The following is a 27,514-nucleotide window of genomic DNA, read 5'->3' as shown; positions in this document are numbered from 1 at the left end:
TATTCGGCAATTGGTCCGTTTTTCGACAGCGGGACTGTCGAATCCGTTTTTTATTGAATATGTCGATTTCGGGTCCGGCCGTCGGCATTCGACTGTCGAATTGTGTCGAATCCAATAACGGTTGAATTCCAGCCGGAATTTGACCGCAATTGCATATACCCCTAAAACTATTTCAGAAAGTCTAAATGAAGATCTAAAATTATGAATTAACCTAAAAAAATTAAATCACCATATTTTTACTAATACCTTTAAAAATATATTTTAAAATATATACTTTCAGTATCTGTATATACTGTAAATGTATAGAACAGCATTTAGGTATACAGTAAATATTTTTTATGCATATTATACTTTTTATTTTATCTCTTCTTTTTATTATCATTGCAATCTAAATAATTTGATTTCAAAGCAAAAACTCTACTGCAACAGCATGACATATACAGGTTACAGGGCCGTGTTATGCACCAATAACAGCTGGAAACTTTTTTTTTTTTTTTCATTTTAGAAATCTGGGATTACAGCATAAATCATTAAGTCACTTGTGTACAAGCAAAATATACTATTATATCCTCTAGGCGTAATTAGAACTGTCTGCAGCCACTAGTGCTATATAGATTATGATATACCACTCCATCAGCAATTATTATTTAACAACTTTTAGATTAGTTGATTGATGACATTCAACGAGGTGGAAAAGAGGCATTTATCAGTGTTGAGTATCAGTTCGGCCTCAATACTCACATTGGTGACCTCCGACACAACTTGTACTTTGCAGCACTTGGTAGTACCTTATCCTTACACGTGATGTACCTTATCTTTACACCTGTTATACACATACCTGTGCATCTTTTCTATTCATTGCTTTACACAGCAACGGTCTCTCTTCTTAAGGCTGACACAGTTTGCACTCTACTATAGAGCACCAGCGGACTTATATCCAGACTTGTTTTACATTTATATTTACGTTATAGTCTGTGCATTTACAAGGTCATAATATGCCCCTTGCTTGGCTAGAAGGTGTTGATGAGTTCCTTGTTCTATTATCCTCCCGTTCTTCATGACCACAATAAGATCCGCATTCTGTACTGTGGACAGTCTGTGTGCGATCATGATACAAGTCCTTCCTTTCCTCGCTTGGTCTAGTGCTTGTTGTACAACCTGGATATGATACACATGATACTGTAGTGAGGAAAGCAGAGTATGTCTGTGTGCATATAAAAGCAGCCTGCAGATATGAGTGATGGAGCTCTGACTGTAATGTCAGCTGTTATCTCTATAGCCGTAAGATGTCAAACCTTCCTTCTCCCGTGGAAGGACAATTGTACATATATGAAAATATCTTAAATTCTGTTAGTGTATCGGAACCTTCTAAATATATACTAAAGATTGCAAAAATGTAGGTGAACTGAATGATGGTTCCAATAATTAATGGACTAACTATTAAATGGAATGTAGTTGCATTGTGCACAAACTGTGAATTACAGGGGCTGTAACATCTTGCGCTGAGTTGTATATTGACAGCTGCTCAGTTATAGAGAAGAGAACTGCCCCATCCTTGAGAAAGTGTGAAATGCGTTGATCTAGTGAGGGCAAACAAGCCAGACAGTGGATACCAGTCAGGGCCTTTCTCCTCCACACATCGGGCAGCTGGTGATGTCATTGGGAAGTGCTGCAGCTGAGCACGCAGCCCAGCACAGCGCGCACCAACCGGCAGCAAGGAGGAGTAAGGAAGACAGCACACTAGGGAAAGGTAGGGACATACTGAATACTGTCTTCAACACTGTTCCACCAACCTCACCCGGAACTGTCTTTTATCCATATGGAAACCGCCTCCAACCAATTAACCTCTAAAGAGCTGTAAACATTATAACTTGTTTTAATCCCAGTATTTATAAAATGTTTCATTTACCCTATTGTCATTACTTGCTTTCATATGACGTCACATTATAGCACTTGTTTCTCTCACATAAACTATGAATGTCAGCGACTGTATTTCCTATTATATGTTGATTGTATTTTGCTTCCATTACTTCTTCTACAGTCAGGCTCTTACGTGTACAAATTGTTCTAATATTTACTAAAGGAAAGCTTTATCGTCCATATTTTCCTACAGCTCACATTTGTAATACACTGTATTTAACGGGATTAGACAGAAAAGACATCTAAAACTATTCACTGTGTTGGCTATCAAAAAGAAGTCATATCTATTTTCCGAAAAGGAAATTCCGTTTGCTGAGGGTAAAAAAATTGTACAGCGCAACGAAATTTGCTGCGCTAGATAAGAAACTATAAATAAATACATTTAAAAAAATCACATTTTTTGTGGGGCACCAGTTTACAGAAATATACCCACATGAGTCAACAGCACCCAGCCAGCCCAGTACTCAGGAGTTACAGCACTCTCAGAAAGAACTTTCATCAGACGTAATAAGATTACAAAATAAGTAAGATACTAAGGGGTCTATTCATGCAGCAGAGAAAAGCCCTGTTTTGCGTTAAACAGGGCTTTTCTCTGCCTACTGCAATTCACAGAGCGGGTTACCGTTGAGAAGTCTCTGACTTCTCCAGCGGTACCCCCGCTCTGTGCCTGAATCGCATCACCATACCTTTGTATGGTGAGTGCAATTCATGAAGGTGCGGAAAGCTCTGCTTTCCGCTTCTCCATGGAGTTCAGGTTCGCCATCTGAGGACAGCGTAACCTGAACTGTAGTGCGGATACGTCAGGGAAGCTCAATGCTTCCCTGATCGCTGCTCGGCACCTCGTGCTGGCTCCGCCCCCCGACCTCCCAGCAACCACTGCGGCCTGCCGGGAGGTCATCAAGCTGCGCATGCGCAAAGGGACCCGCCGCTGGACTCCGCGCATCGCAGGGAGGGACCGCTGGAGAAGACCTCACCGCAGGAGCCCCAGACACCGCAGCGCATCGTCGGAAGGGTGAGTATACATGAATTGCTACTTATCACAGCTATACATCGCATCGAAGAGATGCGATGTATAGTGATAAGTAGCAATTATGTTTTCGTTTTCTACATGAATAGACCCCTAAGGGCCCTATTGACAAAGCGTCGGGTTGTAAATCCTGACGCATCTGATCATGTTCTGCCCGATATTTAAAAGAGCATAATTTTACTAGCAAGACAGAGCCAGTAAAATCATTGCCTATTTAAATATCAGGCAGAAATATTATCAGTGACGCTGGGTTTTACAATCCGATGCTTTGTACATAAATCCCCTAAGAGGAGACTTGTCAAACCTTCTAAATAGGACAAGTAGAGATGTTGCTAGTACATTCTATAAAATGATGGCCAGAATCTGATTGCTTGCCATAGACAGAACATCCAATTTGCCCTCTTTGGAAGGTTTTTTAAATCTCCCTCTAGCTTTGAAATTCTATTCTCACCTTTTCACTTTCATTGTCTAGTGCTGAGGTGGCCTCATCCAGCAGTAATATTTTTGGAGCACGGATAAGAGCTCGGGCAATGGCAATCCTCTGCTTCTGGCCCCCGGACAGCTGAGTTCCTTTCCCTCCCACTGGAGTGTTAAATTTCTGGATAATTGATAACATAAATCAGAAGCTTTGTTTCCAAGAGACAATAACGGTACAATTATGGCCAGGGCACATAAAGGTTTTGTCTGTGGCTCTGTCATGGATAGGAGACCGAAGGTAGTTGATTTTCTGTTTGCAGTGGAAGCTGAGAGGCACAGAGTTTAATGGGACAACTGGTATTCACCAGGGAACCCTGCAACAAAGTTTGGGCTTTTGATAAAATTTGGGAGGATTCTGTATGTAAAACTAATTTGTGGGATGAAGCGGTTATCAAAAAATGAAAATAGTTTGTAGGATTAATAGTGTTCCCAAAGCTGCTCATTGTGTATGACACATGACTAAAGTGTGCAGTCTCGGGGGGGTACACACTTCTGCTTACGCCTGGGCATAGTGTGTAAGCAGAATCAACATTACCATTTCTCATGCAGAGGCGCAGAAACGGTGGGATGTAATGAAGTTGAGAGCGGCGACCGTGCGGGCTGCTGGCCGAACTCTGAAATTTTTTTAAAGGAACCAAACAAAACAAAGTACAGCAAAGTACCCCCTGGCGCTAATTAAAATTGGCTCAGTACTTTAGATACTTTAAATGCTGCAAAAAAAAGGGACTTCTCCACCCTTTCAATAATCCACCAGAAAAATCACAAAGCACAGGCAGCGCTAGCAGACTAAATTTAAAAAGATTTTATTTATCTAAAATCATAAATGTAATTAATAAAATCCTTCCTATACCTCTATATTTAATTCTGTATAGATTCAATAATTATTTCTATCTCAAAACATGGCAAAATGTATATAACAATTTATCACAGACAGAAAAGAAACATTTGTCTCATGTCAGCTTAATCAGCATTACAATGTAACCAAGCTCCACTTTATACTTTGTATCTTTATCGGCACAGATTTCAGATGTTGCTTTGTTAGTGGTATTTGCAGGCTAATGCCACAGAGTCTCTTTATCCAGTTACAAAGATAATAAGTATTCAGTGTTCCGTGCAGCTTTTATAGATGTTAAAACATAGGCCCTCATTCCAAGTTGATCGGTCGCAAGGCGAATTTAGCAGAGTTACACACGCTAAGCCGACGCCTACTGGGAGTGAATCTTAGCTTCTTAAAATTGCGACCGATGTATTCGCAATATTGCGATTACTAACTACTTAGCAGTTTCAGAGTAGCTTCAGACTTACTCTGCCTGTGCGATCAGTTCAGTGCTTGTCGTTCCTGTTTGACGTCACAAACACACCCAGCGTTCGCCCAGGCACTCCCACCGTTTCTTCGGCCACTCCTGCGTTTATTCCGGAAACGGTAGCGTTTTCAGCCACACGCCCCTGAAACGCCGTGTTTCCGCCCAGTAACACCCATTTCCTGTCAATCACATTACGATCGCCGGAGCGATGAAAAAGCCGTGAGTAAAATTACTTTCTACATAGCAAAGTTACTTGGCGCAGTCGCAGTGCGAACATTGCGCATGCGTACTAAGCGGATTTTCATTGCGATGCGATGAAAAATACCGAGCGAACAACTCGGAATGAGGGCCCTAGTCTCCGCTACTGCAGTTGTTAATTGGTTAGCATGCAGGATTTTTAAAAACAGTTTTTCTTTGGAAAGAGCAGGCTTGTTCACAGAGCCGGCCCTACGCATAGGCAAACTAGGCAATTGCCTAGGGCATTTGGAATGCCATGGGGCACAAGCAGCTTCTGCTGATTGAAATGATATGCAGCATGCCTATATTCTTTGTGTGACTGCGGCTGTATCTGCATATGATATGCTATGTTACAGTGTATTCCTGGAAATCACTGTAATGTAGCATTTCGTATACAGATACAGCCACAAGCTCACACAGAATGTAGGCATGCTGCATATCATTTTAATCAGCAGAAGCTGCTTGTGCATCCTAGTCACATAGCAATGCAAATAAGATGCATTTTCGGCAAAAAAGGTGCCCGACTTTAGCAGAGCTGGCCTAGAGCTGCCAGCTGACTCATGCCAGGCATCTCCTGCTGCATAGCATTTTGAGGCAAAATGTATTAGGACAAATCTGTATCCAAGCAGAGGCAGAGGTCACAGTGTTAGTGGCCATGTGAGTGCAATAGTGTTCGGAATACAGTATGTGTAACTAAGTGGCATTATGTGTGTTGTGTATAAATGCATTAATAACGTGCAGCATATGTGTAAGGGACATTATATGTCTAAGTATGTGTATACGGGCATTTATAATGTGCAGCATATGTGTAAGGGACAATATGTGTATAAGGGCATTAATAAAAGTTGGCATAATGTGTAAGGCGTATTATGTTTATAAGTACATTAATAATGTGTGTCATATGTGTAAGGGAGTATTATGTGTATAAAGGCATTACTAATGTGTGGCATTATGTGTTTAAGCTGCTCTACTGTGTGGCGTACAGTATAGAAAGGGCACTGCTGTCTGATCTAATGTGAATAAAGAGCAATAGGGTGTGGTGTTATGTGATTAAGGAGCAATTCAGTGTGATGTAATGTGAATAAGGGGCACTACTGTGAGGAGTAACGTCTATAAGGTAAAGTGGTACTACTGTGTTGTAACATGAATAAAGGACACTATCGCATGATAAAATGTGAATAAAGTTGCACTACTGTGTGGCATAATTTGAATTGGGGGTTCTAATGTGTGGCTATGCCACTTCCCAGCAAGAACACACCCTTTTTGGGCTGTGCGTCGAATGTGCGCACTGTTTTATTTAAAATATAGAGAGTAGGAGCACCATAATGAGGACTGCTATGAGTGAAGGTGCTGGGAAAAGGGGCATCAGCCAAAATCTTGCCTAGGGCATCACATTGGTTAGGACCGGCTCTGCTTGTTCATGCAAAGCGGCTGTTAATTAAGCATGGCCATGTTAATACATATATATTACCACATCCTCCTCCTGGGTTGTATAGCTTTTCAACTCCTGGCTCTGGTGCTTCAAACCTTCTCACAAGCCTTATCTGGAGATCAAGTAGAAATTCCCCAGTCGTGTGGCAAGTTGTTTTTGTGTGGTATATCAATTAGGTACTCAGGATCAGCTTTTAAACCTTTAAAAGATGCATTTCCCCGCCTGTGTATTCGTGTCAGCGGCTTCCTCAGTTAGATCTAACTAGTCTAACTGAGGAAGCCGCTGACACGAATACAAAGGTAGGGAAACGCGTCTTTTAAAAGTTTTAAAAGCTGATCCTGAGTACCTAATTGATATACCATGCAAAAACAACTTGCCACATGACTGGGGAATTTCTACTTGATCTCCAGATAAGGCCTGCTGAGGAGGTTTGAAGCACCAGAGCCGGGAGTTGAAAAGCTATACAACCCAGGAGGAGTATGTGGTAATATATATTTATTAACATGGCCATGCTTAATTAACAACCGCTTTGCATGAACAAGCCTGCTCTTTCCAAAGAAAAACTGTTTTTAAAAATCCTGCATGCTAACCAATTAACAACTGCAATAGCGGAGACTATGTTTTAAGAGCTATAAAAGCTGCACGGAACACTGAATACTTATTATCTTTGTAATTGGATAAAGAGACTCTGCAGCATTAGCCTGCAAATACCACTAACAAAGCAACATCTGAAATCTGTGCCGATAAAGATACAAAGTATAAAGTGGAGCTTGGTTACATTGTAATGCTGGTTAAGCTGATATGAGACAAATGTTTATTTTCTGTCTGTGATAAATTGTTATGGGGCAATCATGTACAATGCATGCATTACATCCTGGCCAATATTCCAGTTCTGCTTTGCCTATGTGGGGAATTCCACTATGCACAGGATTTATAAATTCCATATTTCACGTAATTTATTCTGGGTGGAAATCAAGGCCAAATTTCCAGGGAAAAGTGTGTAATATATAACCTTAATATTCCACAGAACAATACTGCATATGTTGCTGGTATGTAACATTAGTATTACCTCTGGCAGACTCTCTATGAAGGAGTGAATGTTGGCTGATATTGCTGCTTGCTGTATTTCCTCCATTGACACCTCACGGGAGTTGTTTCCATAGGCGATATTCTCAGCAATGCTGCAGTCAAACAGCACTGGCTCCTGCGAGACGATTCCTATCTGAGATCGCAGCCACTGTACGTTCAAGCATTTAGCATCAATGCCATCGAAAAGCTGGAAAGTCAAAGGTGAAACATTCAGTGCTTGTCGGATTATTTCGGCTTTTTTCCTTAATATGTATTATATAAACACTTTCTTCTATCATCATTGATATATTGCTATATGATGCATTAATTTTTTTGTGGGAATTTAGGGGGCTGACTGTTGGAAAATCATGATTCCAAATTTTTGGGTTTTGGATCTGTATTTTTAAGACAGCTAAAATCATAACAGCTAAAATCACAGAATTTGGGCCTGTTTTTGTTCCTACAATCAAATTTGACCACCTCAAAGCTCACAATATTGTTTTCACCCGTTTTAGGACAAAGACTGCAGCGAGATGGCTGGTTACTAACAGAGAGAGCAGCGGCAAAAACATGGCAGTTTATAGCACATCTATGAAACACTGCCACACAGAAGTGCAGAAATAAAAAGTGGTGCTAGATGGAGTTGTCCTTAGACCCTTCCTCCCACTCTTATGTTGGATATTAAAAAGCACATGCACAGTTTAACAAACCAAGCACTTCAGTGACAGGGACTGACAGTTTTGTGGCTGAAGTGCTTGCTTTGTTTGGGCCCCCACAAAAAAATTTTGGGAACGACTACCTCCGATCACAAATGAGGAAATTGATGATGAGGGTGTTAATTACATTATAATCTTGTAAAATAAATTTCATGAACTCACCACAAATGACGTAACAGGGAGGAGTTGCCTAGATGCCTAATGTCCCTACCTCTACTAACTTTGGCCTCATAATGGAGCAGATGCCTTCACAAACATTGTCAGGATTTGGATAAAAATAATTCCATACCCAAGAGGAGGCTTTTTTTTCTTATGCCCAGGCATCACAATGGCTTTTTTTTTAATCACGGGAAAGAACTGCAGCCACTGATGGCTGAAGTACAGTATACAAATAACATCACCAACATACTCAGTGTCAGATTGTAGTAGTATACACATATCCCCCTTATCCTGTTCCACTTCAATACATGAATCCTCAATTTCTTTTTTTTTTCAACACTAAATCTTTATTAAGAATATTCAGATTAAACAAGGATACAGAAAAGGAATGGGGTAATAAGACAAAAAAAATATACAGAGAAGGGGGGACAGGTCATCCAAGAACTTCAAACAAATACATTGAGTGATTCACATAGGTCAAGTATCATCCCTATCCGGTGTTTCATTCAAGTCGAAAGGAGGGCTCAAGGAGGTGATGTATAACTGCCATGGAAGCCACTTCATAATAGGCGAAGAGGGGGCACAAGAGTATGCGGCCTCTCTGGTCTACATTTCAAAGTGAAATTGGGTTATGGAAATTACGTTTTCAAAGGGGGGGGGGGATTTCCAGTGTTGAGCAATGTTAGCTCTTGCGAATATTAGTGTGACCCAGAACATGACAGAGACGTAGGGTCGGACAATCCCAAAAACATGGAAAATAGTGCCAGTAGAGTGACAAACCCGCCAACAAAATTTGGCGGTAGCGGGCCATATCTTGTGTAGCTTAGAGGGGGTAAAATATAATCTATTTATTAGTTTAATATGCATTTATGCATGATTAGTGCATTTGGATAGTGAGAAGGAAGAGAGGTGGATAGTTTCCCACTGTTTTAGGGTAAATGTACAGTGAAAGTCAGTCTCCCATTTAAGTTGAGAAGAAGTATTAGTTGTCAAATCCGGAGGTAAAAGTAAGCTATTCCAATAAGAAATACCACTGCATGAGGAGGAGTTAGTCAATCTATTTAAAAAACAATCTGGGGGGGTTGGAAAACTTTAGAGTTAACGGTCATTTTGTCCACCCAATGTTTACGCTGGAAATAATGGAACCATGCTGAGGGATCTAAGGTAAATTTAGTATTTAAATCCACTAAAGGTAAGATGGAAGTCGGGGAAAAAAAATAGGCAAGGGATTCAATACCTAAGCGTCTCAAATATGAAATAGGTATATAAGGTAGTACTATGTCTAACGCTTGCAAATAAATATTCCTAGTAGGTAGAGTAATATCAAAATTGGTCAAGTGTCTGAGATCCCATATTTTCAGGCTGTCAAGAATAGAAGAGGGGGCTAATGGGGAGTGAGGACGGAGTTGTCGAGGTAGCCACAATAAATCAGGAAGGTGGAACTCTTGTAAAAGACTCTGTTACATATCTACCCAAGGTTTGGAATTCGGGGAGGAGGAATAGGTCACACAACTGAGAAAGTATAGCCGCTTTGTGGTATTTGGCTAAATCAGGAAGGCCGAGCCCTCCTTGAGACATAGAACAGTCATAGAGGAATACGACAACCTAGGAGGTTTATGTTTCCACACATAGGATAACATCAATCGTGTCATCTGGGTCAGTAGCTTACGAGGAATAACATATGGGATAGCCCGAAATAGATACATCAATTTTGGTAACATCATCATTGTAAATGTCGCTATGCGGCCCAGCCAAGAGATCTCGTGACACATCCATGATGAAATTAGAGATGCCAACTGAGTCAGTGAGGGATCATAGTTAGCAGTATGCACATTCTTTATATAGGATGGAATAGAAATACCAAGATACAATAACGCTGAGTCTTTCCAAATAAATGGGAAGCGGGACTTTAAGGATTTCAAAGTGGAGGTAGGGATATTGATAGGAAGGGCATCGGATTTAGTGCCGTTTAATTTTTAATATGAGGCAGCACTGTAACGTTCCAGAATATAAAGTGAGCAACAAGGTCTCTGGGCTGGTTACAAATAAAATGTCAGCATAAAGACACAATTTATGGGAGGTATTGCAAACCCGAAAGGAAATCAGGGGCTCGGTGGATCGTGTGGGCAAGGTGCTCAATGGCTAATGTAAATATGAGTGGGGAGAAAGGCCACCCCTGCCTGGTGCCATTAGAGATTTGAAAAGGCGATTATAGGAAACCGTTGCAGAGAGGTCTTTATAAAGGGCTAGCATGGAGCGTAAAATATCTCCCCGAAGTCCAAACTTGGATAATACCTGGTGCATATATCCCCAGTGAAGGCGGTCAAACACCTTTTCAACATTGAGAGAAAGCAGGAGGAGTTGAGAATTAGTATGTGAAGCACATTCAACTAGATCTAACACTCTACGGGTGTTATCAGGAGCCTGGCAACCAAGAATGAAACACACCTGGTCCGGATCAATTGAGGGGGTAAAGGGTTTAAACGGTTGGCAATTAATTTAGCATAAATTTTCAAGTCGGTGTTCAAGAGGGCTATTGGATGGTAATTCTGGCATGCAGAGGGTTCCTTACCGGGTTTTGGGATAGTCACAATTTAAGCTTCCACTATTTCAGCCTGGAAGGAGCCAGTGTTGGTGGCATCAGTGTAAAGTTGTAAAAGAAGAGGAGAAAGGGTCCAGCTGAATTCAGAGTTGAAAGAGTTGGTGATGCCATCAGGGCCAGGGGCCTTCCCCCTTAGCAGTTGATTAATTACAAGCTGTATCTCCTCCAGTGTCCAAGGGGCATTCAAGGATGCCAGGCTGTGTTCATCTAAGGAAGGGAGAGGAAGAGTGTCCAAAAACGAAGAAATGGTCACTTCAGAGGGTTGGGGGACAGATGGATCATTGCATATATTATATAGTTTAGCATAGAACTATGAAAACAGGTTAGCAATGTCTAAGGGATTGAGACACTGCTTTCCTGTTGGGGTAATTAGACATTTAATACGGGCCTGTCGACCACGAAGCTTTCAAGCCAGTAATCAAGAAGCTTTATTCCTGGTGATGTAAAATTTATGATGAAGGTGAGCAAGAGCTGAGTGCATACGAGTCAGAAAATGTTTATGGAGCTGATTTCTCACTTCTTGGAGTTGCTTACATAGAGCCTGATTCTGGGACTCAAAGGCCTGAAGTGTCCACTCTAAATCGGCTTGTGACTTTCTCGAACGGGCTTTAAGTTGTGCACTGTTCTGAATAGAAGTACCACGAAGTACAGCTTTTAGAGCGCACCAATAAGTAAAAATGTAAGTATCGTCTGGAGAATTAGTGTGCATATATAAAGCCAAAGAGTCACATAAGGCCTTATGAATCCTCAATTTCTATTACGCCCTCATCACCATATTTACTTTTACTGCTCCCCACATGTGCAGATGATGCAGAACTGGTGGAAGGATGTGAAAGAGGCTTCTCTATGAGGATAGTGTGAGAAATGTCAGACTAACACATAGCTAACGTGGACCTACCTAAACGTTCCTCAGGAATGTGTGATGGTTCTGAATGCACAGTTTGTTCTACTGCCTTAGTGGTTTTAATTTTTTTGACACCTCTTCTAGACTGAGTGAAAAGTTCTTGCATCGTCATGAGGCGCAGATGATGCCTCAGTGACAGCTGCAGAGCCACCTGAGTCTTAAAGACCTGAGTCTTTCCTTGCCACTTCCTGTGGTGAATGGTATATTGCTAATTTCATGTTTCTCTGCAGCTAACATTCTCTTTTAGATTTTTTTCTGTACAACTGTAAAATTAAATTGCTTCTTGATTTTACATGCCCTGATTTAAGCCCTCTATATTCCTGGGCATTGGCCTTAGTACGGACTTGTATCATCATGATTGGTGGCAGCACCTGCAGCACTAGAATGTGCTTCATGCTCTCCTCTCAATTGTTTGCCCTCCATACAGTATCTATCAACAAACACGAACGAAGTAGGGTACAGCATAGATCACAATTTGTACAAAAAATGTACCACCTACAGTGTCACAATACGTCAGAAATAATAACCTAACACTGTGGAATACTTTCACCTACAAGCAGTAGCAGATCTTGCCACGGGCAAGCAGGACTTTTGCCCGGGGCGCTGCCTTCCGGAGGGCGCAGGGCACCATCCGGAGGGCGCCGCACCAGGGCAAGATCCGCTGCTGCTGTGTGCCCCCCGCTGCCCGCTGCCCCCCTGCTGCCGCTGGCCGCTGCCGCTGGGAAGGGAAACTAGACGCGTACGCGTCAAGTTTCCCTTCGTGGAGAGGTCCTTTACTGTGCGGTGCGCGATGACGTCAGCAAAGGTCCTCTCCACGAAGGGAACTAGACGCTACGCGTCTAGTTTCCCTTCGTGGAGAGGACCTTTGTTGTGCGGTGTGCGATGACGTCATCGCGCACCGCACATCATTTCAGTCTGTACAGGGGGCGTAAATGACCATGCCCCCTGTACAAAGCCACGCCCCCTAATGCCGCCCGGGGCGCCAGAAGCTGCGGAACCGGCCCTGCCTACAAGGTCACACAATACATGAATGAGAATATATATTACACTGCAGTTCACTTCCACCAATAGTCACACAATACGTGTATGATACATTGCGGTCTGACCGGCAGTGTCACAGAAAATAATAATGTAGTATTTTTTTTATAGATTATATATTTAGCTTTCATTTTGTTTAAACTGGGACAGAGCACCCCTGGAGGACATAGCAGCCCCTTGACAGATGGACACAGTACCCCTTTATATTCAACAAAGCACAGACCACCTACAGTGTCGCAATATGTGTATGTTTATACACTGCAGTCTGACCAGTTTTGTCATTGAAAATAATTGTATAGTACACTGGGGTATATCACAAAAAATAATAATAAATATATATATATTTTTTTTAAATTATATATTTATCTTTTATTTTATTTAAACTAGGGCAGAGCACCCCTGGAGGAAACAGCAGCCCTTTGACAGATGGATGCAGCACCCCTTTATGTACTCAAAGTACAGACCACCTACAGTGTCACAATATGTGTATGATTATACATTGCAGTCTGACAGACAGTGTCACAGAAAAATAATAGTATAGTTCACTTGGGTATATAACCAAAAAATAAATGAATAAATAACAGAGCACCCCTGGAGGACACAGCAGCCCCAGCCCCTTGATGGACAATACAGCAGCACTCTTGGATGGACAACACAGCACCCCTGGACAGACACCACACGTACATGTCTGTTCAATAAAAGCTCCACAGCCGGAGTGAAGATGACACAATCACCGGGGACCTTTATAGAATCCAGAACCACAAAAATCCGACAGCAGGAGGATGATGTTTTGCCTCATCTTGGGATCTGAGTCAGGCAGGAAAACCCGAGCCGTACTCAGATCCCAGCTCGGATTGCAAACTTTGGGTGGGTCCGCTCCATCCATATTTTTGGGAACCGTATCTGCTCATCTCTAAAAACAATTTGTATCTTGAGAAGCATACAACCCTGCGTCAGTGTAGAATAGGCGCATAGTTTACAACAAGCCATCTTTATCAGCGTGTATTTGCATCTGCCCTATTGCAGGTGCAAAATACACCTCCTAACAGACATATTTACTCTACCTACCTATGGTAGAACTCTGGTTCCCTCCCCCATCCCTACTCTCCAGGCACAGGGAGTGTCGGTGTCAGATGTGTGCCAGTGCCGTAACTAAACACTTTAGTGCCGTGTGCAAGATAGGGCATCGGCGCCCCCCCTATGTAAAACAGGGACAGTGCGCGCTGTAGGCGCGCGCAAAAAATATTGGGCGTAGCTTCATGGGGAAGGGGTGTGGCCACAAAATAATACCAATTATTAGTAGTCTCCATTATTCAAATTACGCCACACAGTAGCACCACTACACCAGGTACAGCCCCTTTTACACATTACGGCGGACAGAATGCACTTTTATACATTACGGCAGACAGCGTCCCCTTTTATACATTACGGCAGACAGCGTCTCCTTTAACACATTACGGCAGACAGCTTCCCCTTTTTACACATTACGGCATACAGCGTCCCCCTTTTTACACATTACGGCAGACAGCGTCCCCCTTTTTACACATTACGGCAGACAGCGTCACCTTTTTACACATTATTGCAGACAGCATCCCCTTTTTACACATTACAGCAGACAGCGTGCCCTTTTTACACATTACGGCAGACTGCGTCCCCTTTTTACACATTACGGTAGACAGCGTCCCCTTTTTACACATTACGGCAGACAGCGTCCCCTTTTTACACATTATGGCAGACTGCATCCCCTTTTTACACATTAGGTAGTCAGGCTCCTCGGTGCTGGCAGCTCCGGGGGCAGGGGAGAAGGAGGAGGAAGGGGGAGGAAGGAGCCGTAGCAGCACACTGTAATTGCCGGCGGAGCCACTGTAACAGTCCCTCTCCTTCCGCATTGGCTGGCCTCCTTCTCCGCTGCTCCTCTTATCCTCCGGCACAGATGGCTTGTAATGAGTCAATTTGACTCATTACAAGCTGCTGACTTTAGGGAATGGGGGCCGTTGCGCCCTCAGGGCGACTGCGCTGTGTGCAGGCACACCTGGCACACACGTAGTTACGGCACTGATACCTGCAATCGCGTTTTGTCTTTCTGAGAATGCAAAATCCCACAAAATATGCTACACAAACTGGACTAGCAACACTAATATGTACAGTACATTAGAACAGTGGAAACTTAGGCTAAATGGATGAATATCTAGTATATATGGAAATAAGTCATATCCTGACATGGAGATTTTTGATGCATCCATTCCTAGATCAGATTTATTGCTCTAAACAACTACTGACATGGGCCCTCATTCAGCTTCAGTTGCAGTTTTGCTAAATTAGCAAAACTGCAGCTGCTTGCGATTGCATGCTGGGGGCCGCCCACCACATGGCAAGTCTGCCGAGCATGCTAATGGCCACCAGCGATGCAACTGCTATTCAATTGCGATCGCATCGCTGAATAAGGGAAGCCCCCTGCCTGCGCAGCGTGACATCACATGCGCCCACTGCCATTTTCCATGTCGCAGTGGGCGCATGTGATGTCACGCTGTCGCCCCGAACCTGTCCCTGTTTCCGACGCCACATTTCCGCATCGCCACCCCCAGCAACGCTGCATTGCCGCTCCACGAATGCCTCTGCCTGTCAATCGGGCAGAGGCATTCACATCAGTGCAATGCGATCGCATTGGCCGGCCCACGCATGAGTAGAATGGGCCCTGCACGTGCACACTGGGCAAGAAAACTGAAAAATAACAGGAGCTGATAGGTTGGTAGTTTCTCTCTCTCCACTTTATCACTCTCCAAGGTTTAGTATATCTCCCCCAAAGGGATTTGAGTTGGACCTTTGTGGGTTATCAGCACATAGGTTGTGTCTGAGGTCATCTCCTTTCATACTAAATCCAGACCAGAACACCATGTACCACAGTTACAGTATACTTACCGTCTGTATCTGAGAAGCATCTGTGGCAAGCTTGGTTGTTAAAGCCCCAGTGTTGTGTTTTTTGTTATCAAACCATGATATTTCCTATGGGTAAAAGGAGATAACATGAGCAAAATACTCAGACAAGTATCAGCTGGCTGGTATTGGCATATATGGCATAGCAATTACCTGGCGAAGCATGGACTTGAATGCCATCTGCCTCAGCCGCATGGTGAGGACTTCACCTGATCTCCCAAACATGAAACCCTGTAATGAAGGAGATGAGCTAATGTTACACAGATACTTATACACTCGGACAAAAACAGTTCGCAGATCATCATATTCTGTATTAGTCTTTAGAACTAAGAGAAAAGCAATTAAAAAAAAACATATACTCTATATATATATATATATATATATACTCGGATCTCAAAACGGCATCTTATTGGCTCACGGATGTCACGTGTTTTGGAAAGCCAATAAGAAAAATCCAGATAAAACCTAGCTGGCGTTAATATTGGCGCAAAATCTGAAACCACTCATCTCTAATATGTATATATATATATATATATATATAAATATTTATATATATACATATATACTCACACACAAATATAAAACCACAGCACTCGCCACCCCAGAATCGGGGTACACAAGTGCACTTACCACTCATAGGGTGGGGTGCATGTAGTTTTGTATATATGTATATATATACACTGCTCAAAAAAATAAAGGGAACACTAAAATAACACATCAAAGATCTGAATGAATGAAATATTCTTATTAAATACTTTGTTCTTTACATAGTTGAATGTGCTGACAACAAAATCACACAAAAATTATCTATGGAAATCAAATTTATTAACCCATGGAGGTCTGGATTTGGAGTCACACTCAAAATTAAAGTGGAAAAACACACTACAGGCTGATCCAACTTTGATGTAATGTCCTTAAAACAAGTCAAAATGAGGCTCAGTAGTGTGTGTGGCCTCCACGTGCATGTATGACCTCCCTACAACGCCTGGGCATGCTCCTGATGAGGTGGCGGATGGTCTCCTGAGGGATCTCCTTCCAGACCTGGACTAAAGCATCCGCCAACTCCTGGACAGTCTGTGGTGCAACGTGGCGTTGGTGGATGGAGCGAGACATGATGTCCCAGATGTGCTCAATTGGATTCAGGTCTGGGGAACGGGCGGGCCAGTCCGTAGCATCAATGCCTTCGTCTTGCAGGAACTGCTGACACACTCCAGCCACATGAGGTCTAGCATTGTCTTGCATTAGGAGGAACCCAGGGCCAACCGCACCAGCATATGGTCTCACAAGTGGTCTGAGGATCTCATCTCGGTACCTAATGGCAGTCAGGCTACCTCTGGCGAGCACATGGAGGGCTGTGCGGCCCCCCAAAGAAATGCCACCCCACACCATTACTGACCCACTGCCAAACCGGTCATGCTGGAGGTTGTTGCAGGCAGCAGAACATTCTCCTTGGCGTCTCCAGACTCTGTCACATCTGTCACATGTGCTCAGTGAGAACCTGCTTTCATCTGTGAAGAGCACAGGGCGCCAGTGGCGAATTTGCCAATCTTGGTGTTCTCTGGCAAATGCCAAACGTCTTGCACGGTGTTGGGCTGTAAGCACAACCCCCACCTGTAGACGTCGAGCCCTCATACCACCCTCATGGAGTCTGTTTCTGATCGTTTGAGTAGACACATGCACATTTGTGGCTTGCTGGAAGGTCATTTTGCAGTGCTCTGGCAGTGCTCCTCCTGTTCCTCCTTGCACAAAGGCGGAGGTAGCGGTCCTGCTGCTGGGTTGTTGCCCTCCTATGGCCTCCTCCACGTCTCCTGATGTACTGGCCTGTCTCCTGGTAGCGCCTCCATGCTCTGGACACTACGCTGACAGACACAGCAAACCTTCTTGCCACAGCTCGCATTAATGTGCCATCCTGGATGAGCTGCACTACCTGAGCCACTTGTGTGGGTTGTAGACTCCGTCTCATGCTACCACTAGAGTGAAAGCACCGCCAGCTTTCAAAAGTGACCAAAACATCAGCCAGAAAGCATAGGAGCTGAGAAGTGGTCTGTGGTCACCACCTGCAGAACAACTCCTTTATTGGGGGTGTCTTGCGAATTGCCTATAATTTCCACCTGTTGTCTATTCCATTTGCACAACAGCATGTGAAATTGATTGTCAATCAGTGTTGCTTCCTGAGTGGACAGTTTGATTTCACAGAAGTGTGATTGACTTGGAGTTACATTGTGTTGTTTAAGTGTTCCCTTTAATTTTTTTGAGCAGTGTACATACACAGAGAGATTAATTTGGCACTCTTTGTGATAAAATGCTTCATTGCCTTCCCCGGATTCATGCACAGGAGACCAAATTCTACAAAGGAGCAGACAGCGCTCAAAGACTTTGACTGAACAGTTTTTATTCTCTACGTTTCATCAGGAGATAAAGGGTTTGTCCCCTGAAACGTAGAGAATAAAAACTGCTTATTCAAAGTCTTTCAGTGCCGCCAGCTCCTTTGGAGAATTTGGTCTTCTGTGTGTATATGTATATCTGGTTGGCATTCAGATGTAAGAAATAGAAGGAGTCCTGTGGCTAGATCATTTACTGATATTGAAACCCATGCTTCTGCTAGCGATTCTGATCATTCAAATGTACAATCTACCTCAGGTAAATTAGAGATGTGCAATTCACTTTTCTTGAAATATGAACACACCCGGACTTAGGGGTTGATGGCATTTCATCATTTATGTCAAGACTAGTGGCAGCAGCTTCAGCACTAGGAGGAAGTGGTTCTTGATCTTTCCCTATTTTATCCTCCAAATTTTTGTTCTCCATTATTTTTCTGGAGTTATATAACACAACATGCGGCACAGGAGAGCGTACCCCTACACCACACAGGGCAAACCTTGTAAAAATTATATTTGGATTAAATGTTAATAACCCATTTATTTTGAGTAAATAATATACAGCACAGGACACTAACACTGATCTGATGCAGGACAACACAGCGACACTTCAAGGGACTTATTATACAGCAGCACTGGACATATGGCAGCAGAGGACACCACCACTGTGACTGGTCACTGGACTGACTGATGCACAGGACACTACCACTGGTCTGATGCAGGACAACACAGTGACACTGTATGGGACTTATTATACAGCAGCACTGAACATATGGCAGCAGCAGAGGACACCACCACTGTGACTGGTCACTGGACTGACTGATGCACAGTTCACTACCACTGGTCTGATACAGGACAACAGAGCGACACTGTAAGAGACTTATTATACAGCAGCACTGGACATATGGCAGCAGAGGACACCACCGCTGTGACTGATCACTGGACTGACTGATGCACAGGACACTATCACTGGTCTGATGCAGCACAACATAGCGACACTGTAAGGGACTTATACAGCAGGATTGGACATATGGCAGCAGAGGACACCACCACTGTGACTGATCACTGGACTGACTGATGCACAGGACACTACCAGGGATGTGCAGTCAGGGGAGGCAGGGGAGGCAGTCATTAATGATTAAAATAATACAAAGAAGATACTTATGACACATATTCTATATCATAAGTATCTCCTTTATATTATTCTAATCATTTTCATGGTGAAAAATGGGGTAGGAAGGCACCGATCGTGGTGCCTCCCATTGTAAATGGGAAAGGTGTGGGAGCGTGGGGCGGGCACGGGCGGGGCCAAGTCATGGGCAGTAAAAGCCCATTGAAATTACATTTGAAAGTTGCACCATTAGAGGTGCCGCTTTCATACAGGGACATGTTTTCAACCCATGAAAGCACGCCCCTGTGAGTGAGGCCACAGTGATTGGCCAGTGGATCCGTCACTGGATCCGCTGTCATCACTTGGTGGGCTCGGCGGAGGTGCGGGCGGCGGGGGTATGCGGTGGAGGTGCGGGCAGTGGAATGCGGCGGAGGTGCGGGTGGCGGTGGCGGCAGGACACGGCAGGCAGGGATCCGAGATCCCTGCCTGCCATTCTGCAGAGTTTGGCAGCGGAGCGGTACCAGTTTCAAGACCAGCCTAAGCGTCATTTTTGAAATTCAAGATGGCAGCCGCGAGCCAATCACGGCTCGCCACGTCATCACCCCGCCCCCTCAGACTGACTTATATAAGTCAGCGCGAGGCAGCATAGTCAGTGCGATGGCGGAGGAAGTGTAGTGAAGAGCTCCTGGAGAAAGAAGACGCCATAGAAGTCCTGGATAGGCGGCGGCTATGCAAAAGAGCTTAACAACCGCTGCCTACAAGATGAAGACGCCGGAAGCCCTGGGAAGGCGGCGGCCATGCAAAAGAGCTTAAAGGCCGCCGCCTCCCAGGTGGAGATGCCGGAAGCCCTGGTAAGGTGGCGGCCACGCAAAAGAGCTTAAAGGCCGCTGCCCCCAGGTGAAGAACTTGAGTAATAAAACTTTTTTTAAAGACGGTGTTGTGTTTTTATTTAATATATTTTCTTTACAGGTGGACTATAGGTACCAGTGGGCCCTTTATGTCCGGGCATGCTGGCACTTGTGGTTCTTCAAGTGTCAGCATGCTGGGACCTGTAGGCCACCTGTAAAGAACAATATTAACATACAGTGAACCCTGCACCCACCGCCACCAGGGGTGCGGGGCATAGCTAAGTTGCGCTAAGTTGTTGCTCGGGAGGGGGGCCCCGCTTTCCAAGGAATTCCAGCCCTGGGCTGACTGGCTTGGCAGGGGGACCCCACACTGAGTGTGTCCCCTCCTATGGCATTATGGCTGGTTCGGCCTGGTGCTAGTTTTAGTAATGTGTGGGGGGACTACACTTTTTTTTCCCCCTCATGGGGGATTGGGGGTGGTGTTTAGCTGCCAGTGCCTCCCCAGCCACTGACCTCACCGCACATCACTGGACACTACCACTGGCCTGATGCAGCACAACACAGCAACACTGTAAGGGACTTGTACAGCAGCACTGGACATATGGCAGCAGAGGACACCACCACTGTGACTAACTGGACTGACTGATGCAGCATAAGACACTACACTGGACTGACTAGCACAAGACAGCACTATAATCACCACCTCACTTTCCCGCCCGCACAGACACTGAACACTGAGGACACGTCCTCTCACTACACTCTCCAGGACTCGAGTGAAAATGGCGGCGACGCGCGGCTCCTTATATGGTATCCAAACCCCGCAAGAATCCGACAGCGGGATGATGACGTTTTGGCTCGTTCTGGTTTCCGAGTCAGGCGGGAAAACCCGAGCCGGGCTCTGATCCGGGCTCGGGGACGTGAAGTTTGGTAGGGTTCGGTTCTCTGAGATCCGAACCAGCTCATCTCTAATATATATATGTGCACGGAGTGCCAGCACTCACTGCTAATAAACTGGAAGTGTGCCCGGGTGCCATCAAGTGCATATAGGGGGTCATTCTGAGTTGTTCGCTCGTTGACGATTTTCGCAACGGAGCGATTAAGGCAAAAATGCGCATGCGCATGGTACGCAGTGCGCATGCGCTAAGTATTTTAGCACAAAACATAGTAGATTTACTCACGTCCGAATTAAGAATTTTCATCGTTGAAGTGATCGGAGTGTGATTGACAGGAAGTGGGTGTTTCTGGGCGGAAACTGACCGTTTTCTGGGAGTGTGCGGAAAAACGCAGGCATGACAGGATAAAACGCAGGAGTGTCTGGAGAAACGGGGGAGTGGCTGGCCGAACGCAGGGCGTGTTTGTGACGTCAAACCAGGAACGAAACGGGCTGAGCTGATCGCAGTGTAGGAGTAAGTCTCAAGCTTCTCAGAAACTGCTAAGAATTTTCTATTCGCAATTCTGCTAATCTTTCATTCGCAATTCTGCTAAGCTAAGATACACTCCCAGAGGGCGGCGGCCTAGCGTGTGCAATGCTGCTAAAAGCAGCTAGCGAGCGAACAACTCAGAATGACCCCCATAGTCCATCGAATGAGATGCGGCACTCATGGGTCCTAATGCACAATTACGGCAGTTTGCCAGATGATGTGCAGCACATTATCTGGCACACTGCCACAATTGTGAGAATTCTAAACTGCTGTTGACATTTATATCTACATATTTATGTATCTTTCTGCATATGTTTGGCATTAGTTAAAACCATTTGTTCCTATTCATAGCGCTACTGCATATGTCCATTGTTTGCATTTCTCCCAGAAAGCTGGAATTGTATGTTGCATTTTGGAATACCTTGTTTTTTCTACAAACAGGTCTTTGATCTCATCTATATTTACTTTATTTCAATAGGCTAAGGTACCCTACCTCTCTCATCCAATGTCTGCTATAATTTGTTACATGACAGCGGACAGCAGATGGCGTGGCCCTTACCCTATTCATCTATGTATTATTCTTATTTCGGTACTCTCTCATCCAAATGCCAGTAAATTATTCTCTGCAATACCACAGTAACAGAGAACCTGTGCATATTTATTGGACAGCAGAAGTATTCTAACTCTCGGTATCTGTCATCAACCACACTCTCTCATTTGTTCAAATTGGGTACTTTACTGCCACATTCCACGCCCAATCTCGTCTGATCTTGGAAGCAAAGCAGTGAGAAGCCTGATCAGTACCTAGATGAGAGACCACTAGGGAATATCCGGTGCAGTAAGCATAACTGCCTATCAAATACAAAAAGCAGAAGTGTTGGAGCAACCTTTGACCTTTACCACCATTCCACTACATAATCTTTTCTATCTACGTAGTCAACTACTCTAGATCACACCATATGTGATCTCAGACCTATACGTAGCTAACTTACCCATACCAGGAGACCCCAAAACAGAAGGCACCATACATTGGACAGTGCTACAGTCCTTATTACTCCACTTTGTGCTTCTGTTTTCACTTTTTCTGGATATCCACTGATACTCCAGTTTAAATATTTTTCACCTCAGGTGCATCCTAATGAATATATCTTTATTAACCAGTTCGCTGAAAGTAATTATCTAAATTAGATCACCAATTCATGATGCTGGATGTGGAGGTGAAATTTTAATATTTGTGTCTTTCTGTGTACTAACTCTTTTATACTTTACTTAATTAAAGGTTAAGTTTGAGTAATTTTCATTATATCAAGTCTGCCTCAACACAGAGTCTTTCTTTTCCTCTCCCTCTACACCAGGCATGTCCAAACTGCGGCCCTCCAGCTGTTGAAAAACTACACATCCCAGCATGCCCTGACACAGCTTTAGCATTCTCTGACAGCAAAACTGTGTCAGGGCATGCTGGGATATGTAGTTTCACAACAGCTGGAGGGCCGCAGTTTGGACATGCCTGCTCTACACTAATATGTACCACTGACTCTGGGAGCACCACCAACTAAAGATATATTCGATACCCATTTCAGGTATCTCTTATATATCTACATATCGTTGGTTCTCTAAGGGCCACACATAACAGAACCCTTTGACTACATGAAAAAAGTCCAGTGCGGTACCAAATAACCTTTCCCCATGGTACTGCATCAACCCAGAAATCAACCAGAAACATGTTCTCCTGCAGTTGTCTTCTGGTCTTATGTTTAACTCCCAAAATACCTGCTAATAGAATACACATAAAAATATACATCTAATATATATAGAATGTCAAGTATATGCAATATATTTTTGCAAAACACGCAACTTACCTGAATAAAGTATGTAAAGAAAGAAGCCACACCAATAACAGCAATTATAATGGAATAAAGATTTATGTCATTTCTAATTATTTCTGGATTATTAGTCCCAAAAATCTATAAGAGAAGAATTAAATATTTTAAAATTCGTATGTTTACACAGTAAAAATGGTATAACTGTGATCATGATGCTTTTCACCATGTTGATAATGGGCATTTGATCCTATGACCTCTATTCTCCTGCTTTTTATCTTGCATTTCTATGTTTGATTTATAGGGCCTAATTTATGTTTGTAAGCAAATGCAGTTTTCTCGGCTATGGAACTGTTAATGTTAGCAAGTGAAGCTGCCGCCCTGGAATGAACAGAGACCCCCACCGGAGTCATCACAAACTCAATCGCAATTGCATTCACATTCACAGCCTATATACAAGGACGAAGTGTAGTTATGCAGAGTGAATACAGCAGTAACAACGCAGGAATCATGTATTTGTAAGTACGAACTTGCAGCTTACAACGGATACCCGCTGCAAAAACAGGCATGCCATGACTTCAGTTTGCCAACCACTCCCTGTAAACGGGATGCAGTTAATTTGCCGGCTGTCAGGATCCCGGCGGTCAGGATACCGGTACCAGAATCCTGACAGCTGGCAATGCTGATAGCCAGAATCTCTGCGCTCAGGGTCTATTCCCACTTGTGGGTGTCCACGACACCTATAGCATGGGAAAAGAACCTGTGGCAAATGCAGCGAGCCACCGAGCCCACAAGGGGACTCTTTGCGCTTGCCCCCTACCGGCATACTGGCGGCCGGGTTGTCGCTGTCGGTATAATAACGGCCGGCATCCCGGCCGCCGGGAAATCATACTGGACCCCTGTAAACTCCCAGCTGACACCTCTAAATGATCACTTCCTGTCAATCACTTTACAATGTAATCCTCAAATATCAGTCAATTTATTTAATTATAAAAAGTTTATGAAATAGATTGTTACACTTTAAAATAAAGTGGTTAACACTGCATCTAAGGATTTAATATACTTACAGCTATAATCTTGGCATACAGTATACTGAAACCTGGATGGACTGCTCCATTAATAATTGCTGCAAGAGTTCCAAACATGATATATGGCCATTCTGATTTATTTAGCTTCAACAGCCTAAAAAATGAAATTTTAGGAAGTTTTTCCTATAAAAAGTATAAAAAAAATACATTAGTGTTCATATTAGTACTGTATATATGTTATCCCTACATGCTTGCAACATGGAGCACCACGCCTAAAATGAACATACACACATTTAAATATGATCCATGTCTATCCACAAGCCCCTGCTATTTCCCTACCCATTAATGGGTTCAGGAAAGCCGTCCACAGTAGGGTTTATTCACTAACATCACCATCACATTTAGGTGCATACAGTAATTTGCACTAAACAATACCAAACAATAAAACACTTGCTTACATTTTCTTACTTTAGACAAAAAATAATTTTCGGTTACTCACTGTTAAAACCCTTTCTGTGAGTCTAGATGGGGGATACTGTTACCTTGGAGTGTAGAGGGTGCAGTTGGCGAGTTTGGTACACCTTCAAATGGACTTGTTTGAAATTAAAAAAGTCCTCCCCTCTACATCCCACCTGCATCCAGTGGTCAATAGGAGCTCAGTTCAATTAGCCAAGCATGGTTATAACAGATATAAACTCAACATTCAAAGACCAACAGTTAACCAGGATAAAAAAATAATGGCAAAAGGATGGGATCGCAATATCCACAAGCTGCATTCAGAGAAAGGGATTTAACAGTGAGTAACCAAAATTCAATTTTCTCCATCATCCTAGTTGGGGGACACTGCTATCTTGGAGATTTACCAAAGCTATAAATAAAGGGATGGATGCTCAACTTGAGATACCCAAAGAACTTTGCAGCCAAAGCTAGAGTTGTTAGAACAGAAAACATTAAATCTGTAGAATTTGGAACGTATATAAATTAAGGACCTGATGTCTGCCCTGCAAAGCTGCTCTACTGAAGCCCCATGGCAGTCCTCCCAAAAGGTCCTCACCAAACCTGTAGAGTTTGCCACCAAGTGATCAGGCACAGGGTGTCCCTCTAATATATTCACCTAAGCTATAATCACCTTTGTTTATTGGACCACTGTCTGTTTTGAGGCCAGTCAACCTCTCTTTTGAGCTTCATATAAGAAAAAAAAGACTTTCTTATTGGTTCTCTTAATTTTTCGTAAACTTTTAAAGATCAAAATATGTAGTAGAAAGTTTTCAACTCTGGCCTGTTTCCTGAGGTGGAGAAGGAATAACTATATCCTGATTTATGTGGAAGCGAGACATCACTTTTGGTAGAATATAGGATCTAGTTCAGAGGACTTTTCTATTCTGATGAAAAATTAAATATGACAATTTGCAGGGCAAGGCTTGTAACTTGGACACTCTGTGAGCCGAGAAAATGAAATAAAAATACTGTCTAACAAGTAAGGAATTTAAAAGTAACTTTCTCCAAACAAATTGTTTTGAATATAGGTTCAAAAATACCTTTGGCTCATAGGATCATGGTCTCAAACATCCAAGCCATTAGCTCCCACTGAAGTAAGTCTTGATGTAGGAATAGACCTTGACTAAAGAGATCTGGATAGTTATGAAGAGGCCAAGGTGACTTCACTGCTAGACTAAGAATGGTGAGGCAAATTCAGAGCCACTGGTACTTGTTTCTTGTGGTTGACTTGGCATTGATGATAAGGGTGTTTGGATCTCGGGCTCTTGCAGTCTAAAGTAGTAGTTTGACATTCAATATAAATACCCTTAATGTATACCCTCAATATGAATACCCTCCGATAAACCCCATTTGTTCAACAATTATAAGAATTCCTCCTAGTGGAGAGAACACTCCCCTGGGTGTATCATGTGATAACTCAAGTAGTCTACTTCATAATTTTCAACTCCTGGGATATAGTTATCTAGTTGTTGATGGACAACAAATTTGATTTATGAAAACTGCATAACCAACTGTCTCCACTACTAAGTAGTTGAAATTTGAGTCCTGCTTGTGTATTGGCTTTAATAAGTAGGTCATCCAAATAAGATATTATAGTTACACTTTGACAATAGTGTAAACCTGCCATCACTACCATCATTTTCAAAAAGACTGGAGTGGCTGTGGCTAGACCAAATGGAAAAGCATGGAACTGAAAATGTTGATTTTCAACAGGAAATCTCAGTAGATTCTAGTGCCCCTCCCAAATTGCAACATGAATATATGTCTTTGATATCTATTGATGCTATATATACACCTTTCTCCATTCTGTTGATTCTTGAATGGATAGACCTTGCGACATGTAAATGACGATTGAGGACCTTTACATTTAGAACTGCCACCCGGCTGCTGTACACTGTTACTGTTAGCTGCTGCTGCACCTGTCACACTGCATTAGAGGAAGCAGAGTTGGCAGTGTAAAGTGCTGCTCATCACCTTAGACTCGGGGGCCTTCCCCCAATGTTTCTGGCAGACAACAACAGGGGGCAGCAGGTCTAGAATCAATGACACTGCACTGTGCTGGGTGAGCATAGGAAATATATTGACCAGATGCCCTTGTCAGAGAAACCTACTTTCATATCCATGATGTGCTGCAGCCAGGGCCGTTGCAAGGTCTCTAAGCACCCTAAGCAAATCTTCAGCACCCCCACCCAAAAAAAAGTACATACACATATACAATTGTGCTAACCTGGCACCCTTAAAATAATTGATGTGGCACTGTACACGGTCTTGCTTCTGTTTCTCTCTGCCACTTTTACTGTCAGAAGTGGTGAAGAGAGGGAGGAGGGGGTGGCAGACACACACACGAGCGACGCAGCAGTGGAGGAGGGAACAGCCTCAGATATGTGGCTCCAACTGGGCAGACACTGGATGAGCAGAGAGCAGATCACTCACATATTTGTTGTTGTTGTTGTACTCAGCACCGCCCTTCAAGTGCCTGCGCCCATAGGCAGCTGCCTAAAGCTGCCTAGTGGTAGCACCGGCCCTGGCTGCAGCTGTGCTCAGTGTGCTGTGTGAGAGTAGGCCCCCACCCCTGATGCCAGTCACACTCTC

General features: G+C 43.5%; 1 protein-coding gene across 1 annotated transcript in view; it reads right to left on the bottom strand.

Moving 5' to 3' along the window:
• Positions 1-373: 373 nt before the first annotated feature.
• The window catches only part of LOC134929574 (ATP-binding cassette sub-family B member 5-like), a 158,680-nt gene continuing 131,539 nt past the window's right edge, over positions 374-27,514 (bottom strand). Inside the window, exons 18-25 of the mRNA XM_063925165.1 lie at positions 24,464-24,607; positions 23,436-23,540; positions 15,972-16,049; positions 15,804-15,887; positions 10,045-10,175; positions 7,467-7,728; positions 3,399-3,545; positions 374-1,158 (exon numbers count right to left, since the gene is read on the bottom strand). Coding sequence (XP_063781235.1) covers positions 961-1,158; positions 3,399-3,545; positions 7,467-7,728; positions 10,045-10,175; positions 15,804-15,887; positions 15,972-16,049; positions 23,436-23,540; positions 24,464-24,607 — 1,149 coding nt within the window. The 3' untranslated portion in view covers positions 374-960. The remainder of the gene's footprint in view (positions 1,159-3,398; positions 3,546-7,466; positions 7,729-10,044; positions 10,176-15,803; positions 15,888-15,971; positions 16,050-23,435; positions 23,541-24,463; positions 24,608-27,514) is intronic.

This window comes from Pseudophryne corroboree, chromosome 5 (genome assembly GCF_028390025.1).
Source record: "Pseudophryne corroboree isolate aPseCor3 chromosome 5, aPseCor3.hap2, whole genome shotgun sequence".
Classification (NCBI taxonomy): domain Eukaryota; kingdom Metazoa; phylum Chordata; class Amphibia; order Anura; family Myobatrachidae; genus Pseudophryne; species Pseudophryne corroboree.
Note: the sequence above shows the minus strand (reverse complement) of the source record. Positions and strands in the feature narration are given on the sequence as shown.